This window comes from Pristis pectinata, chromosome 4 (assembly GCF_009764475.1).
Source record: "Pristis pectinata isolate sPriPec2 chromosome 4, sPriPec2.1.pri, whole genome shotgun sequence".
In the NCBI taxonomy this organism is placed as follows: Eukaryota; Metazoa; Chordata; class Chondrichthyes; order Rhinopristiformes; family Pristidae; genus Pristis; species Pristis pectinata.
The window spans coordinates 21677240-21693472 of NC_067408.1; the positions used below are offsets into that span (position 1 = coordinate 21677240).

At 39.4% G+C, this 16233-nt stretch overlaps 2 protein-coding genes across 5 annotated transcripts in view; one reads left to right on the forward strand and one right to left on the reverse strand.

Moving 5' to 3' along the window:
- LOC127569754 (gamma-aminobutyric acid receptor subunit alpha-6-like) overlaps positions 1–13405 on the reverse strand; it is a 40984-nt gene extending 27579 nt beyond the window's left edge. The window contains exons 1-8 of one of the 3 annotated variants that reach the window (XM_052014611.1): positions 13343–13405; positions 10457–10533; positions 6594–7004; positions 4393–4510; positions 4091–4221; positions 3713–3780; positions 2973–3193; positions 2793–2875 (exon numbers count right to left, since the gene is read on the reverse strand). In XM_052014611.1, the coding sequence (XP_051870571.1) occupies positions 2793–2875; positions 2973–3193; positions 3713–3780; positions 4091–4221; positions 4393–4510; positions 6594–6747 (775 nt within the window). In that variant the 5' untranslated portion in view covers positions 6748–7004; positions 10457–10533; positions 13343–13405. Of the gene's footprint in view, positions 1–2792; positions 2876–2972; positions 3194–3712; positions 3781–4090; positions 4222–4392; positions 4935–6593; positions 7005–10456; positions 10534–13342 lie in introns of those variants that run through there. The other 2 variants (XM_052014612.1, XM_052014613.1) reach the window with 2 other exon arrangements.
- Positions 13406–13525: 120 nt separating this feature from the next.
- The window catches only part of LOC127569755 (gamma-aminobutyric acid receptor subunit beta-2), a 176992-nt gene continuing 174284 nt past the window's right edge, over positions 13526–16233 (forward strand). Inside the window, exons 1-3 of one of the 2 annotated variants that reach the window (XM_052014614.1) lie at positions 13526–13661; positions 13801–13892; positions 14576–14643. In XM_052014614.1, the coding sequence (XP_051870574.1) occupies positions 13585–13661; positions 13801–13892; positions 14576–14643 (237 nt within the window). In that variant the 5' untranslated portion in view covers positions 13526–13584. Of the gene's footprint in view, positions 13662–13800; positions 13893–14575; positions 14644–16233 lie in introns of those variants that run through there. The other variant, XM_052014615.1, reaches the window with a different exon arrangement.

Consider the following 16233-nt stretch of genomic DNA (forward strand, 5'->3'; position numbering starts at 1 on the left):
AATAATATTTCAGTCTTCAAAACAGAATGGAAAATTGGGGGTCCTTGTTGTGTATTTGCATGACTTACCAATCACATTAACAGCAAAAAAGGCAAGCACCATAAACTCCCCTTAGAGAGAAAATCTGGGAGGAGCAGCTTGAAAGGGAACATCAAGCTGAGCTGCAAGAACAGAAAGATAAGAAGCTAGCCAAAGTCTGTGAATGCCACAAGAAAAGAAAACAATCAAAGGGGGGCATCAGTCTGATATAAAGAAGACGGAAGATTTGAAGAGAAATGGAAAATAACAAGATACAGAAAAAAAGAATGGAAATTCAAGAAATGGAGCAATAATGGAGTTAGTGGAAAATTGTAGCTAGTGCATATGTTTAAGCTGACTATTATAAGCAAAGACAAAGGAATGAAAGGGGATATTGAGTGTAAAATATTTAATGGATCCATAAAACTATTGGCAATAAACTATGCTGAGGGATTTTTGTGAAGTTCTACAATATATAATTAATGGTCTGTTTATTAATTTAGCACTTATATACCTTTTCCAGATATAATTCTCGGCATTTACTGAGTTGGTTGACCTTAGTAAGGACAGGAGTAATGGTCTTCTTACTAAGTGAGCATGTTATCACTGAACCACTGCTGACACTTTGACTATAAACGTGTGTTAAATGTAATTACCACTATGACCTTAGTGCCTTAATTCTACAGAGTTCTTGCTTCTGGTAACCAGTGGTAGAAAATGTGTACATTTGGACATCAGAGATTGGGATTACAGTAGGTTTAGATTACACATTCATATAAGTATCAGGCATAAAGGATTAAATAATGTATTTCCCTTTCCTCTGAATGCAGTTGTATGGCAATAATGTAAGTTACACCAAAAATAGTGAGAGTTCCATTAGGCTTGCTTGCTTTTAAATATTCTATATCCAATGAGCATAGATAATATTTAGATGGTTTGAAACCTTAATTTCTATACTATAAAGAAAGGATATATAGAGAGAGTTCACTGGTTATTTATGTTGATCCCTTCTTTCTAACACCAAATTTTAGTTTGATGCATTTTAATCAGTATGTAGTGAAATCTGGGTGAACAAATACATTTTTAGGAATAACAGCCCATTATGTCACAGAGAAGGTAGGGTAGAGCTCAACTATGAATTCACCTCAGGACTGATCCTATCAGTGCTCAAGAAAGATAAATGGCCGTATAACAATATACACAAAGAGAGCAAGCTCCTATAAACCATAATGTAGCGTGAATTATAACTTTCAGTCAAGGGAAGAATATTTAAAATAAAAAAAAACACACACATTAAGTAGCAGATTACCATGAAATTGGTCTTGTATGACTATGCAAAATGGTAACATGAGGCTGCTGACCCACTTTCACCAATTTCCTTTTCCATCAATCTTAATGGAGAAATAAATCAAGTTTGGTGCAAAGGGTGCAGATTCATTATCACTCATTTACACTACCACCCAAGGTGAGTTTAACCCATGCTGTTTTAGTCTCATTGGTGTAAAATGTTCCACACCTTATTATTCTAGTATCATTTGGGATAAAATAAATTGCAACCATGCTTCCAACCAGAGAGAAAAAAACAATTTGATCTGGCTGACTTTTGCCTGAAAAGGTGGCTGTGTACATTCTGGATACGACTTTGGGCAGAATTATCGCTTTGAACATAGGAGAGAGAGAACATCCTGTTCAAACAATCAAAATGGAGTCCAGTGGCTTTACAAAATATTGCATGAATAATTGGTTAAACAGATTTTGCTCCATATTGTATTAACACTAAACTGTGATGCCAAACCAAAGGAGTGAGATATTAGCCACTTTAGAAAATCGCAATTTTTTTTTCCACTTAGAAGTCAAGTCTGGCCTTGACCTCAGATTTACGCTGATAATTTTATGCTTCTACAAACTTCACATTGGGTTATATTAATCCTTTGTGATTTTCTAATGAAAATGGAACCTTAGACAACATTAAAATATACAAGATGTTAACATGGGAAACAACTGACAGTGTGTCTAAGGATGTAGTCTATGGTACGAGATACAGATAAATCATATTCTGCTGAAACTTCCTCTGTAAAGTAATGATCTTTGCAAGAACTGTGAAAATATATAATGTATATATTTAAAAATATACTGTATAACTCATTGAGAGTTACTTATTAGTTTGGAAAAGTACATTAAAATTAATTTGTATTCACAGAGCTGCACCAGTTATCACAACACACTTTACAGATGCATTACTTACTACCGTCATGTAGAAAATGTGGCAGAAATTTATGTATGGCAAACTCTCACAAACATCATTGTGATAATTATCAAGTAATCTGTTAATGTTGATGAATAAACATTGGCCAGGGCACTGGGCATAACATCCTGCTCAGTATAGTACTAGGGGATATTTTACATTCAGTTGCAAGGGCAAACTAGATTTACATCTAGTATAGCACCAAGCCTCAATTGAGATTAAATACCCAAGTCTCTTAAGTCAAATTTTAATTCATATCTTCCAACTCATAAAGCAAAACCAGGACTAATTCTCTACTAACACCAATGCTTTTTCATACTGATGTAGAATTGGTCATGTGCAATTTGCCTTGGGTATTTTGTAAATTGACTTTTACACTTTCTAAAATCAATATAGTGATGGCTTTCCAAGATTTTAAGATTCCCAAACCTCACCCCTGTAAATTTATCCAGGCTCTGTTGAATTAACGTTGATGTTCTTACTCTATATATAAAAAAAATGCCCCACACCGCCATGAACGTAAACTTACAGCTGCCGAATTTCAAGGGACACGCATGTCCGTCCATTGGGAAGTTCACTAATCTCATAGGACACGCCGCATTGATGGTGAGTCTGGAATTGGATGAGAAAATGTATATTTAAGGTTAATTATTATTAATTAAGTGCAAAATGGAGCAATGTAATGCCTCAGCAAACCACTATGTCTAACCTCATGGTGTAAAGTACTGTGCCGTTTTGCATGATCCTGAAAAGCTTGTTGGGAGTAGTCATGTTGTGAGCGATAGATTTTTTTCCATTTCTGAAAAAAGTATCCGGAGTCCAAATTTTGCTGACCATTAAATTATTCAATCTAAGGATTTCAATGGGCCCTTCAAATTCCAACCTCTTGTCAATCCAAGTTTGACGAAAGAAGACATCCATCGTATATTCCTAGAAAAGTATAACAAAATATTTTAAAATAGCACATTGCATCACTTTAACTGCAAGAAAACAAAATGGTCACTGTGTCTGATATACATAATCCAAAATCTCTAATACCTACCGACACACAGCTACAACAGCTCAATGGATTACTCAGTGTCAGTATCCGCACCAAAAAAAGAACCGGACTTTCTCGTGATTTTACGTGTTTAATGATTTACTTGGCTTCCTTAAGAATGAGAGGTTTCGTTTTTAAACCAATTGCGGCATTTTAGTACAACGTTAATTGTTGCCAAAAGATGAAAGATGACTACTGATACTTTTAGCGGCAGGATTGTCAAACAGATTAAAGAGAATAATCTTCTCGAATAATATTCTCTCGAGATGCCAAAATAATAAAACCAATACCAATGTGTCCACGGCGGGTAAAATGGGACGCGGGTGTTGCTGAGCAAACCTAGTTTGTGTTTTTCTTTGGTAGAGTAAACATTGGTAACCCTATTGAATCTGCCGTTGTAAGTGTCATACCATTTCGACGTCAGATACAGGACCGAAACTTGTCACATATATGTCGGTTTTCACTTCAGTGACAGGACCTAGAAAAGATCAAACCATACTTAAAAGATTGTTGCGTGTTCATGGGAGTACAGGATTCATTCAAGTGTCACGTGGAAAGAACCGAAAAACCTTAAAAGTTTGAGCAACAATGTTTATGAATGGCAATATGTTCTAAAATTACCTTCAAAAATACAGAAGTATTAATGCGAGCACGTGACTGATGAAATTAAATATTTACGACTGGTTAGTCTTAATATCATATCAACTGAGAAGTACGTCATATGAGGCTGCGAAAAGGTTTGAATTTGTTGCTGGACGAATGGTTATATGAGAAAACGTATTGCTTACCTCCAAACCCGGGTCGTAGCCTGTTGTCATATCCATCAAGAAGTCTATCGAGAATACGTGTGATGTTTTCCGAATGTATTCTTACTTCATTGTCATGATTGGAAGACTTTTTTCCGAGCGTCTGTCCTATACTGTAGATAGAAAATTAATATTGAGGTCAAGGACGACTTTAGCAATCAAAGTATGTTTATTATGCACTTCCGATAAATCCATTCAAATATGTATGACGTATTAAAATCAAAATCCAAATAAAATGTGTGAGGATCTAACTTAGAAGAGAAATGTAAATAAGACAGACTCACCAACACAGTGCTGTGCAATAGACAAAGATCAGTAAACCCACACGGCTGGTAGACATTGCAACCACAGTTCCCATGTCAGCAGTAACCATTTGCATGTCCCATATTCTAAGCCTCCTCACTTTTGCCGTCATTGTGCCATTTCAGGAAGAATAAAAGAAACGATTAAAAACACTTTAGTACCTCAACGTTGAGCCCTTTGCGGTTGAAGGAGACAATTTTCCACTCTCCTTTTATTTCCCCGCTGCTGTCTGGGCTCAACTGAATGCCTCAGTTTAAAACTAAAGAGTTTAACAGCCGGTACGGGATGGCGAGCATTGACAATAATCGAATAAGGCATCATGGGAGATTAAAAACAAGAAATCCACTGATACTTTTGGCAGGAATTAGCGAGGAGCCGTCAGGAATCCTGGCATGACACGGACAGCCAGCCGAGAGTGATTGCATTACAAATTACAGCACTTCTTCTATTACTATACCTATTTAAAAATTCTATTGATATCCTTCTCGTAATGTATGTGTTTTGCATTGCCAGCCTCTGAATGAAACTGAGATTTATCACAACGTTTCACTTGATCTCTCTCTCTCTGCTTTAGCGTTCCACCGCCCCGCCCCAAGAAATGTGTGACGGGTTGAGAGATTTAGGTGACATTGTTAGTTCTTTATTTTATATAATCTAGGTAATCAGAATTAGGAGGGGAAACATTAGCGATTGCGTTGTCACATAGCTTAATCCCTGCACTCTGCAGTGATCTCGAAACCTGTTGGTGAGCATTCAAAATGTTTCTGGCGCATAACTTTCCAATTTAACGTATAAACGGGCATTTTTAATGAATAATTTTCTACTAAACGCATGTATTCCATCATTCACAAATTTAACAGACCTCTTTGCTACTAAGGCATTTCGTTTTTTTTCATGTTTATACACTAATGAGGTTGAATGCAGTAGATGGTTTGTGTTGACAGGTCAGTTGACTGGCTGGTTTCTCCGCTATGAATTAAATGCAGTGCTATACATATATAATTAATTATTCAATGAATTTGGGGAGGTACTAGTCAACAAATGGAAGAATGTTGAGTGGAGTGGGGGGAACAGATGGATCTTGGAGGGTACGATCACAGATTCTGAAAGGTAGGACTGCTCAATAAGACGATTAAAAAGGTATGGTGTTCCTTCCTTTATTAGCCTGGTATAGAATGCAAGAGCAGGGAGGTTATGTTGGAATTGTGTACATTAGTTCGGCCACGGCTTGTTTCATACACACATTTCTGGCCACATTACAGGTAAGAAGCGATTTCACCAGAGAGGGTATAGGGGAGCTTTAGGGAGATATTTGAAAGACTAGAAAATTGTAGCTATAGGGAAAGATCAGATAGGCTAGAATAAAAAATATAGAAAATGCCGGAAACGCTCAGCAGGCCTGACAATATCTGAAAAAAGAGAAACAGAGTTAATGTTTCAGATCTGACGAAAGGTCTTTTGACCTTAAACGTTAGCTATTTATCTTTCCAAGAACCATAAGGCCTGCTGAGCGCTTCTTGCCTTTTCTAGTTTTATTTCACATTTCCAGCATCTGCACAGCTGCACAGTTTTATATTCTTTGTAACAAAAGCTGAGAGAAGATTTAATTGTACCGTGTATAACTTTGAGGGGCCTAAATAGAGTAAATGGGATAAACAAATAAATAAACATTTGTAGCTAGCGGTCAAAATCCTGGGACATAGAATCAATCATTAAAATTAGAGGGGAAATAATCGCCCGGGATATGATGGTCTGGAAGTCACTGGTTCAAAGGGTGGTAGAAACTGAAAATTACGCCACAGTTAAACTACATTGAAGAGCCTGGTTCCGCAAGGCTGCAGAAATAGTACTTGAACCCGGGATAGGTTTTCCACTGGAACCAAAACGATGGGCTGAATGGCTTATGTCGTAAAATTTTTGATTCCACGATAGACACCAATATAATACGCGATTTTGGAATTCACCACTTTATAACAAACTTCCAACAACGCTTTAATCCTAACGTGTATTGATCGTAAACAACGTACTTTATATTTTGGTATGGATTAACAGTTCATGAGTAAATAAAAATAATAATCCCACACTTATTTCCCTTCCCTGTCTCTACTGCCATTGCCAACACCACACCTAAGGTAGAGCATACACACGTGAAGCAAAAATATAGCAAGTGATCTAATCGTACATCTTAACACAACTGGGTCGTCGCCGGTGTTAACTTGAACCTCTACAGGTAAATTTGCTATCATCTTCCGCATATTAGTGGACACTTTAAACGCTCTTCCAAGTTCTACGTTAGATTTTCCTCCTGGTTGCTGGTATAAATAATGCATCCTCATGAACACACAATAATCCAGGAAGCGTTTTCATGTTTACAGATTGGTATATATGCTATCGCAGTAACCTTGCCGAACAGGACAACCAGCAAGCGATATATTCCGTTGTGCCCGTTCTCATGTAATGGCATTTGGCGTGGTACTCATGGTTGCTATAAGTTTGCTTTCCCTTGAAGCAACTTGAAATAGTTGACGTTCTTGACCTTACACCAGTTTTTAAATGCGTAGATATTTCAGTGCGATGGCCACGAACAGTATATCTGTAAAAACAAAAGCTAGTATTTTAGAAAAGTTATTCATAAAACTTTTTTATCAGAAGTATGTTGTGGCTTCACAAGTCGGTAAGCCAGACCATATTGGTTTGCCAGAATATTTTAGTACCGATCCTTCGCGTATGATGTTTGTCAATGCCATAAATCCGCCATAATGTAAGAGAAGTGCAATTTAAATCATAGGTCTGAAAGTTTGCACATGGAATATTTAACTTTTATTTTCAACCTGTCGTTAAAGATTGCTGCACTCACCTACGCTTCCAACATTTGGCAATAATTGACACCAATGTTGGAAACTAATTTTCAAAGAGAACAGCCATGTCAATATTTAATAATATTTTAATATCAGTGCTGACTGAAACAGCCTATATAAGAAATAAAACTGACACTGTTCTGGATTATAACATAGGTCCACTGTTGTTCTTCAGGTAGATTTTGTGCTGACTCCACAATGAAAATAATGGCATGTGTATCTGTTGCTCTTCAAAGAATCCTGCAAAATGGGGATAAATGAGAATAAACTCGTCAATGAACACCACTTACAGGATAAACTCCAAGTTGAAATAACCTTTACTGGATGGATTTCTTTAAGTTATATTGATTATATTCAATGTTTCATACTGTAAAGATAGGTGTATGGCTAACTGGATGTGCAGCCCCATTGGGTTAGTCGAAATGGTGTCAAGAGACTACCAACAATCCACTTAACTATGAGAATAAGGATGTTCATGCCTCCTGCTTCACTGATAAACGGAGAATTCTTGCATGACCACCACAGTAACATGCAATAATGCTGGAATCTGTTTTATCATTCAATTATTGGCATTTCAATTTATCTTTGTTCAACAATCAACATCCCAGCTGACAAAAAAACTCTCGATATTGTCAATTAACCCAGCATCTAAAGACTTTTCAGGGAGATAGCTTAAGGATTTCATCCACCTTGTGTAAAAAAAGTGAATCATGATTTGGATCTAAACAGTCACCATAATTTTAAGATTATACCCTCTTGTTCTGGACTCCTCAATAGAGATCTTCTTTTGAATTCCTCTTTTAGTTTAAGAATCTCAATTAGCTCACTGCTCAAAATTAGGAGCCACTTTACAAATAGTGACAGAAGCTTGAAACTGTCTTCTGGAAATAGCATTCAATAAAACAGTTGGTAATATTAAATCTGAGGTTATATTTTTGTTCACTAAAGCTATTAAAGAAGATTGGATAAAACTGGGTATGGGGATGTCATGATATATGACCTATGATATCAATGGTGGAACAGATTTGAGGGGCTAAGTGCTCTTCTCCTGCTCTATTTTCCTATTGTCTCATCCTTGTAACACAGGTCTTTAAATCTCATTATGATTAGGACTGTACTATAACATCAAAGAATATCTTGTGGAATTTGACCTCTTATATAAGGATGAACTCTTGATCTCTCAGTTTACCTCATCATGGCCTTTGCACTTTATTTATCTACCTGCACTGCACCTTGTAACTGTAACACTATATTCTGCATTTTTTTTTCATTTTTGTACTGCCTTGATGTACTTATGTATGGAATGATCTGTCTAGATGGCATGCAAACAAAAGCTTTTCACTGGATCTCGATACATATGACAATAATAAACCAATACCAATAACCAAAACTGAACTCAGTTTCCACATAACTTAAAAGTCACTTCCTCATTTTTGTTTACAGCTCCTCTTGTATTAAGCTCTACATTCCATTATCTTTTTTAATTACATTTTTACACTTACTTTTAGTGATCTCTGCAGATGACACCGCTGCACTCACATAATTCCTAGACTCTTACTAACAGAATAAAAAACAGATTTGTCATTCTATAAAAGTGGATGTCATTATAATTTCCCAGAATGATCTTATTATGCTGTAATTTTGCTGTCTCCTAATCTACATTCCTTTCCAACTTGTTTCTATCTTCAAAAATAACTGTACTTTCTTTCAATTTAGTGTGACCTGCAGGATTGGATATACATATGGAGAAAAGTTGATACCCCAAAACAGATCCTTCTGCAGTATTACACATCCCACTAAAAAAAAAGAACATTTGCTTTATACCTACTTTCTGTCTATTCTCAAAAACATACTAAAACATATCATTGTTTATCCTTTAATGTTGTTTAATAATCTCTAATATTATGACCAATGATGCAGGAATAGAACCCATATGCCACAGTCACCAGTATTTTAGAAAGTCTGTTCTACTTTACAGGTTTGCAAACAGTTAAAGCCAACAATGCTTTCTGCACATTTTCACATTGAAGAAAAACACTTTTACTGAGGCTGTTGATCACATTCTCCTCCTCCAACAACTTACACTATTAGCTTGTTAGTTCAGACTATACTTGCCTGGTTCCATTTTAACTCTCCAGTGGCACCATATAATCACAATAAATGGTTTCTCTTCCAGTGCCTGCACATATAACATATACCTCTGGTGTCCCCCAAGCATTAGGTCCCTCCTATTTTCTTTTATCTACATGCTGCCCCTCTGCTGTTCCCAAGACATTTCACAAAGCTTGACGAGGAGATGCAAGATTTTGCAAACTTGATTAGTACATTTTTGCTTGAGACCACAGAATTCAATGATAATAAATTTGCAAATAATTAGATCCAAGTTAAAAGTTTGGCATTACAATTCCTCATGACTCAAAATATGGAGAAAAGGTAGATGATTACACATATAAAGAGCAGGAGCAAACCTGACCACACCTTGCATCTGCTCTACCATTCAATGGCTGATCTGTTCTTAACCTCAACTTCACTTTTCCATCTGATCCCCTTAAATCTATCTCATGCTTGAACATATTCAATGACTCAGCCCCCACACCTCTTTGGCATAAAGAATTAAACGCAATTTGTCTACCTCATTCCTTAAGCCCATTTATAATGCGTTAAAGAATTTGTTGGCTCTGCACATCTGTCATTTAGATGTAATAACCAAGCAAAGGTTGAGTGATTTACTTATCAGTGACCCATTTTGCACAAGTCTGCAGCTTTCCAGCTTTTAGTGACTGGAATGAAATGACAAATTCACTATGTTAGGAATAGAATCCATATTACAAAATCTGTTCTACTTTACAGGTTTGTAAACTTTTAAAACCAACAATGCTTTTTGCCCATCTTCACATGGAAAGAAAATGTTGTTATTAATGCTGCTGATCACATTATCCTCCTCCGACAATCTACACCTTGTTAGTTCAGACTATACTTACCTAGTTCCATTTTTAACTATCCAGTGGCACCATATAATCACAATATATGGTTTTTCTTGCAACACTAGCCCATTTACCTCTAGTGTCCCCCAAGCATATATATTAGGTCCCTCCGATGTTTCATCTACATGCTGCCACTCTCCAGTATTATCTGAAAATACAAAGTTACCAGATCTATGGGCGAGCAAAAACAGGCTCCACCTTACCAACTCTAATGATCATCCAGTGTCTCCATGATTGCTTTGCTGATGTCCAGTAATAGAGCAGCAGAAATTTCTTTCAACTAAATGTTCAGAAGAAGAAAAAAAGTACATTGGCTTCTTGGTCCCATTAACAAAGCCTGGCACCAAATTTAACATTCTCCTTGGTAACTGAATCAGATTATTTTTAACTTTGGTGTCATGTTTGCTCCTAAAATAAGTTTTGAACCATACATTTGTGACGTCAGTAATGCTGCTTATTTCTACCACCATTACATTGGTTGATTATCCCTGCTCAGCTCATCTGTTGTTGAAAACCCCATTCATCCCTTGTGATGTTTAGATTTGACTATTCCCACACACTTTTGGTTGGCTTCTCTTGCACTCCTGTTGGCAACCTCGAGGTCATTAAGAACTCTGTTGTCTATGTTCTAACTCATAAAAAGTTCATTCATCTCCCAGCCCTGTACTTACCAACACACACTGGATCCCAGTTAAGCAATATTTTAAAATTCTTACCCTTGTTTTTAAATCCCTTTATGGCCTTGCCTCTCCTTAGTTCCAAAGTCTTCACCATCCTAATAAACCCAAGGTAATTGTGCTCTTCTAATTTTAGTTTCTTGATCCTCACCAAATTTAATTCACTTTTGGTGGCCTTGCTTTGTGCTGCATTCCATAACTTTGTTCATAAGCCTCTCTCCTCTCTCCCCCTTTAAAATGCTTCTAAAACCTCCTTTAGTCCAACTTTCAATCAATTGGTCTAAAAGCCAATTATGTAACTTGGTTTGAAATGCATTTGGCAACACTGTGGTGTAGCAGCTTAGGTTTTGCTATCCAAAATATGTTGTATAAATAATTGTTATTGTTTTTGGTTAGACTAAGTCCTGAATCAGGATCTAAAAGTAGCGAGAGACCGAGGAGCCACAAATGTCATGTAATGAATGTTCTGTCCATATATGCGCAAACCAGTAATGTTACCTTGATATTTCCACATATTTGGACAAAACTTCCTTTCCTGATGCAAAACAAATGATTGGGGATGGTTTTGGTTCCTAAAGCTTTCCACAATGGGATTTTTCCCCACCTCATTTATTTCAGATTAAACTGTAGGTGTAATTGTTTTGTTTATTCAACAATCTATGATCATGTAACTGACAAGATAACATCCGGCAAACTGTCCCTTTTGGTTGAATAATTGTTAATGTCAACCATTGAAGCCTTTAATAAAAGAAAAACAAGCACTTTAAAGAGTTAGGGTTCAATTTAAAGAACTAATGGCGGGATTTGGACATGTTTAGCTCTTCCTAGAAACTACAAGATATCTGGTGTAAACTAAAACAAGCCCCTTTCCATGTGTTAGCGATACTAACACGTCATCTCTGAAATAACACTAGAGAAGCAATAAACAATATAATCCCTGACAGCCGAAAACAGGCACAAAATTGCACAAACCAATACACAATTTATTATGCATTAAACACTCCTCATTTGTAATTTGTAAATATGTATTGTAGATAGTCATTTAACTTAGATAAATGGGACAATAAATGCTCTCCAACTTCCATCAACGCAGCACTGAATTTGTTTATATTTTACAGTCTGAAAACCTAAAGATGTAACTGAAGACTAGTGCGTTCTTCGCTTTAATTTGATCGTTTAAATCTCCTTGCGGATTATTTGTAATTGAGTAGTAAAAATCAGTCTCAAAATCCCCGAGAGCTGCTCCCTGCAGGTAACTACCCACAACAATGAATCAAATCATTTGCTTCGCCCCTTTAAAAGATGGGGTTCAAATTAATCTTAAAGAAAACCAGCTGCATTAAAAATAGTGGCATGTTGAGAACGAAATGACTACATATAAAACGACAGGCATTTCCAACTGAAATATAGCACATGCACCAGTGTTACATCAGAGTACCGAGGTCGGTTTTTTTTTGAAGTGAAAAGGACGCTGCACTCTGGTGGATTTCTGTAAATATTGATGGGGAAAGCACGGTGGCGAAGGGCTCGGCGGTACCAACGCGTACATTTTGTTTGCTCACCGCGGGGAGCGGCGAGGAGAAGGAATTCCCGCCTTGAGCCGGGCCTCACGTGACCCGGCGTCCGTTAGTCGGGTGGCGTGAAACCGTTGGGCTCGAGCTGGCGGGCGCGCGGGAGAGACGGCCAACGGCTGGCCGCGTGCGGGCGGGAAGGGTGGGGGGAGAACAACAACAACAACACGCTCTCCCGTCCCACATGTCAAACACGCACGGATTGACAAATGTGTTTAAAATATCATTCGAGCCGGGCGTGTTTTTTTATGTAAAGAGTTAAAATATCTACTAACCAACCGACCCCCCCCCCCAAAAAAAAAGCAGAAGCGAGGATAGGGAGAGGCGATGGACGTGTGCCTGCGTGCTCACGAATATTAATGTGGAGCCAGGCGGAAGCTGGCAGGCTCCCATCTCCGCGATTTTCTCCCCTATTTTTTTCCAAAGGAAGCCGTGCGTAGTGCGTGTTTTAAACTGACTGAGCATCCTCCAGATTTAAGCAAATTTCCTTTATATTCTTGTACCCCCCCCCCCCCCTCCCCACTGTGGGAATGACGAGCCGGCTGCGAGGATAACGATCTGGAAGCAGCACCATGCGCCAAGATTTCGGGAAGAGACAAGCACACGGTGTCCTTCCTCCCCGGCATTTTTAGATGCTCTAACAGGCGACACCTAAAGACAGGGTTAAAAGAAAACAAGGGGGGGGAGGGAGGGAGGGGGGAAACAAAAAAAAGGAGAAAACTGCGTTGCTTAAAAGAACAGCCACAGACATCTTGTTTTTTTCTTCTCCTCCCCCTCTCTCTCTACCCCTCCTCCCTCCCTCCTCCCCCATTTCGTTCTTTCCGTTTTCTCTCCCTCTTACCCCTCTCCTCAGTTGCTGTTATATTTTTATTTAGCGGAGTGGAGCCGCTTGCCCACATCCACGGGCTTTGATGTTGTGAGGAGTGAGTGAGTGTGCGCAGGCGCCCCCACCTTGGAATTACTGCACTGGTCAGAATAAGTTGGATCCTCTCTCCCTCTCTCTCCCTCTTTCTCTCTCTCGCTGTCTTCGCCGGAAAAAAATAAAGAGAGAGAGACCCCGAACCTCATCTGCAAAACTTAGGGATGCTGAGAGTCCGGAGAAGGGGCTACTTTAGGGCTTTGTCGTTCCCCTTGCTAGTGGCGATGGTGTGTGCACAAAGGTAAGCCATGGTGCCCGAGGTCGGCACCTCTTCATTTGCAGAATGCCACCTTACTCCAGGCATTTATTTATGTTTCATTTTTCTCTTTTTAGGAAAAAAAAGACATGTCAATTACTGTTCCTTTTTCTCTCTCATCCAGTGTCAATGACCCCAGTAACATGTCATTGGTGAAGGAGACCGTTGATAGACTGTTGAAGGGATATGACATCCGTTTGAGGCCAGATTTTGGAGGTAATTTGAGATTTTTTTGTGTGTTAATGTGATTCCTTGTTTGTTTCCCCCTCCCTCCTCCCCCCTTGCACCTTGACTGCCGTCTAACCCATCCAGGACGATTTAAAAGTTAAAATTATTAGGACACAAGTTGCTTGGGTTCCACACTAGGTGTTTGGCCAGTGTCCCTTTCAATGGGGCTCCTCTCACCCTGGGTCTGGATCTGATGGCCAGACGTCAGCCCAAATAAGTTGTGCTGTTAGTTACTAAACCAGATTCCTCTGGTGGAGGGATTCAAAATAATCACTGAACAGGCGAGGGGTCGGTGCAAAGGTGAATCCCGACCGGCTCCTTTCGCACCTTAGATTAAATGAAGTTTAATATCTAGTGCCACATTTCAGCACCATTTTCATTTTCCTGCACCCTTGGTCCTGAAACATTCGGCGGGGTAAAGCAAGATATCAAATGCCGGTCACATACTGTAACGTTACATGGAACTAGTGCGTTTTGTGGATGTGCTTAATTGCAAGAAATGTGGTTTAAAACGTTATTGGGGGGAGGGGAGAACGGTGACCACGCTGCATGGAATCGGATTGTAAATGTGTGTGTGTTATTTTTTTGTTATATTATCAAAGAGTTATTTTTTGTTATATTATCAAAGAGTTAAATAAATCAACATCGCGGACGGTCTTGTTTGTCTGCAGGTGATCCTGTGCTGGTTGGCATGAACATAGACATTGCCAGTATAGATATGGTTTCTGAAGTCAATATGGTGAGTACACCAGTCTCCTCCAGCAACTCTTTGATGCCTTTGGTCGTGGAAATAACGGGATAAGTTTCACTCGATATAGCGATGGTTTTGGTAGCCACACGGTCGATGCATTGCATTGACAGCAAACCACATTTCTTTGAGACAGTATGTGCCGGATCACAGTATCTGCCGTGCATGTATCGCGGGTGACATGAATTGTGTTGCCGGCACACGGCATTGTGGGCGGGCGGCGGGGGTGCGGGCTCCGGGCGGGCTGTGGTGGTGAGGTGACCGCCCGGCTCCGGGCTGGAGGCGGGCTGCTGAGGTGCGGGACTGACCGCCCGGTTCCGGGGTGCGGAAGGGCTGAGGTGCGGGGCTGATCTCCCGGCTCCGAAGTGCGGGGCTGACCGGCCGGCTCCGGGGTGCGAACGGGCTGAGGTGCGGGGCTGACCGGCCGGCTCCGGGGTGCGAACGGGCTGAGGTGCGGGGCTGACCGGCCGGCTCCGGGGTGCGGATGGACTGAGGTGCGGGGCTGACCGCCGGTCTCCGGGCGACCTTTACTCATGGTGCGGAGTTTGAGGGAGTTTCTGCCATCGAGCAACAGCGCCACCTGCCGGTAACGGGCAGCAGAAGGCACCCGATCCAAGCCCCGCAGGAATGCCCCAACTGCCGGCGGCTTTCTTAGCAACGACTTCGCTAAGAAAGCTGCCGGTAGCTGAGCCATTTTTTTTGTATATCTTAAGTGATTGATTGTTTTGGTATATTTTAAGTAATCAATAAACACGCACAAGGCAGTTGCGTAGAAGCCGCTAGCTTTTGTTTGAGAGGTGCAACTAACAGTATAAAAGTAATATTGTCGTTCAGGGCTGAGCATCCGATGTTTGAATCTTGTAAATTTCATTTTGATTTCATCAGTTACTTTCAGTGTTTTGGAAATTTATAAATTGGTCTGTGTGGGGATTTGGGGGTGGGGGTGCTGTTGTCTGACCCGAAATGATTTCAAAAGCACAGAATCAAATTAGTTGTGTGCAGATGTTTCCTCTGTAATGTAACAAACTTGTTATTTGTTACACTACAGAGGAATCCGCCACTCGTTGCAATCTCAAGGTCATTAGATGTGTAGATGCAACTCGGTAGATGAGTTTACTGACCTGCTACGGTTCACCGTATGGGACAAGGTCGACAAGGACTTCCTTTAGCGTCAATTTTCCCTTTACAAATTACTCTTTATATTATTTGATCATTTTAGATGTATTATTGTTTAATGGATCAGCGGGGTTGGGTGGCAGGGGAAGGGTGTTTACTCATCTCGGACCGCGGCATGGTAGAATTAAGTTGCACACATTGTTTATGGTAAATTGTAACTTTGCATAAATATTCACACGGGCAATTAAAATATTCTATTACTGTTAATTGAAGTATAATTTAAAATTACATGATTAATTGTTAAGGATTATAAACAGTGATCTCGTTAACGAAGTTAGTATCTTTAGAAAAAACTTAAGTTTTAAATGACATTTATGTAGGCCACTTTAATTTGACCTCTGGCACTGCCATCTAGTGTTGCAGTATTATGTATTTATATGATTAGTAGAAGCTGTTGAAAACGGG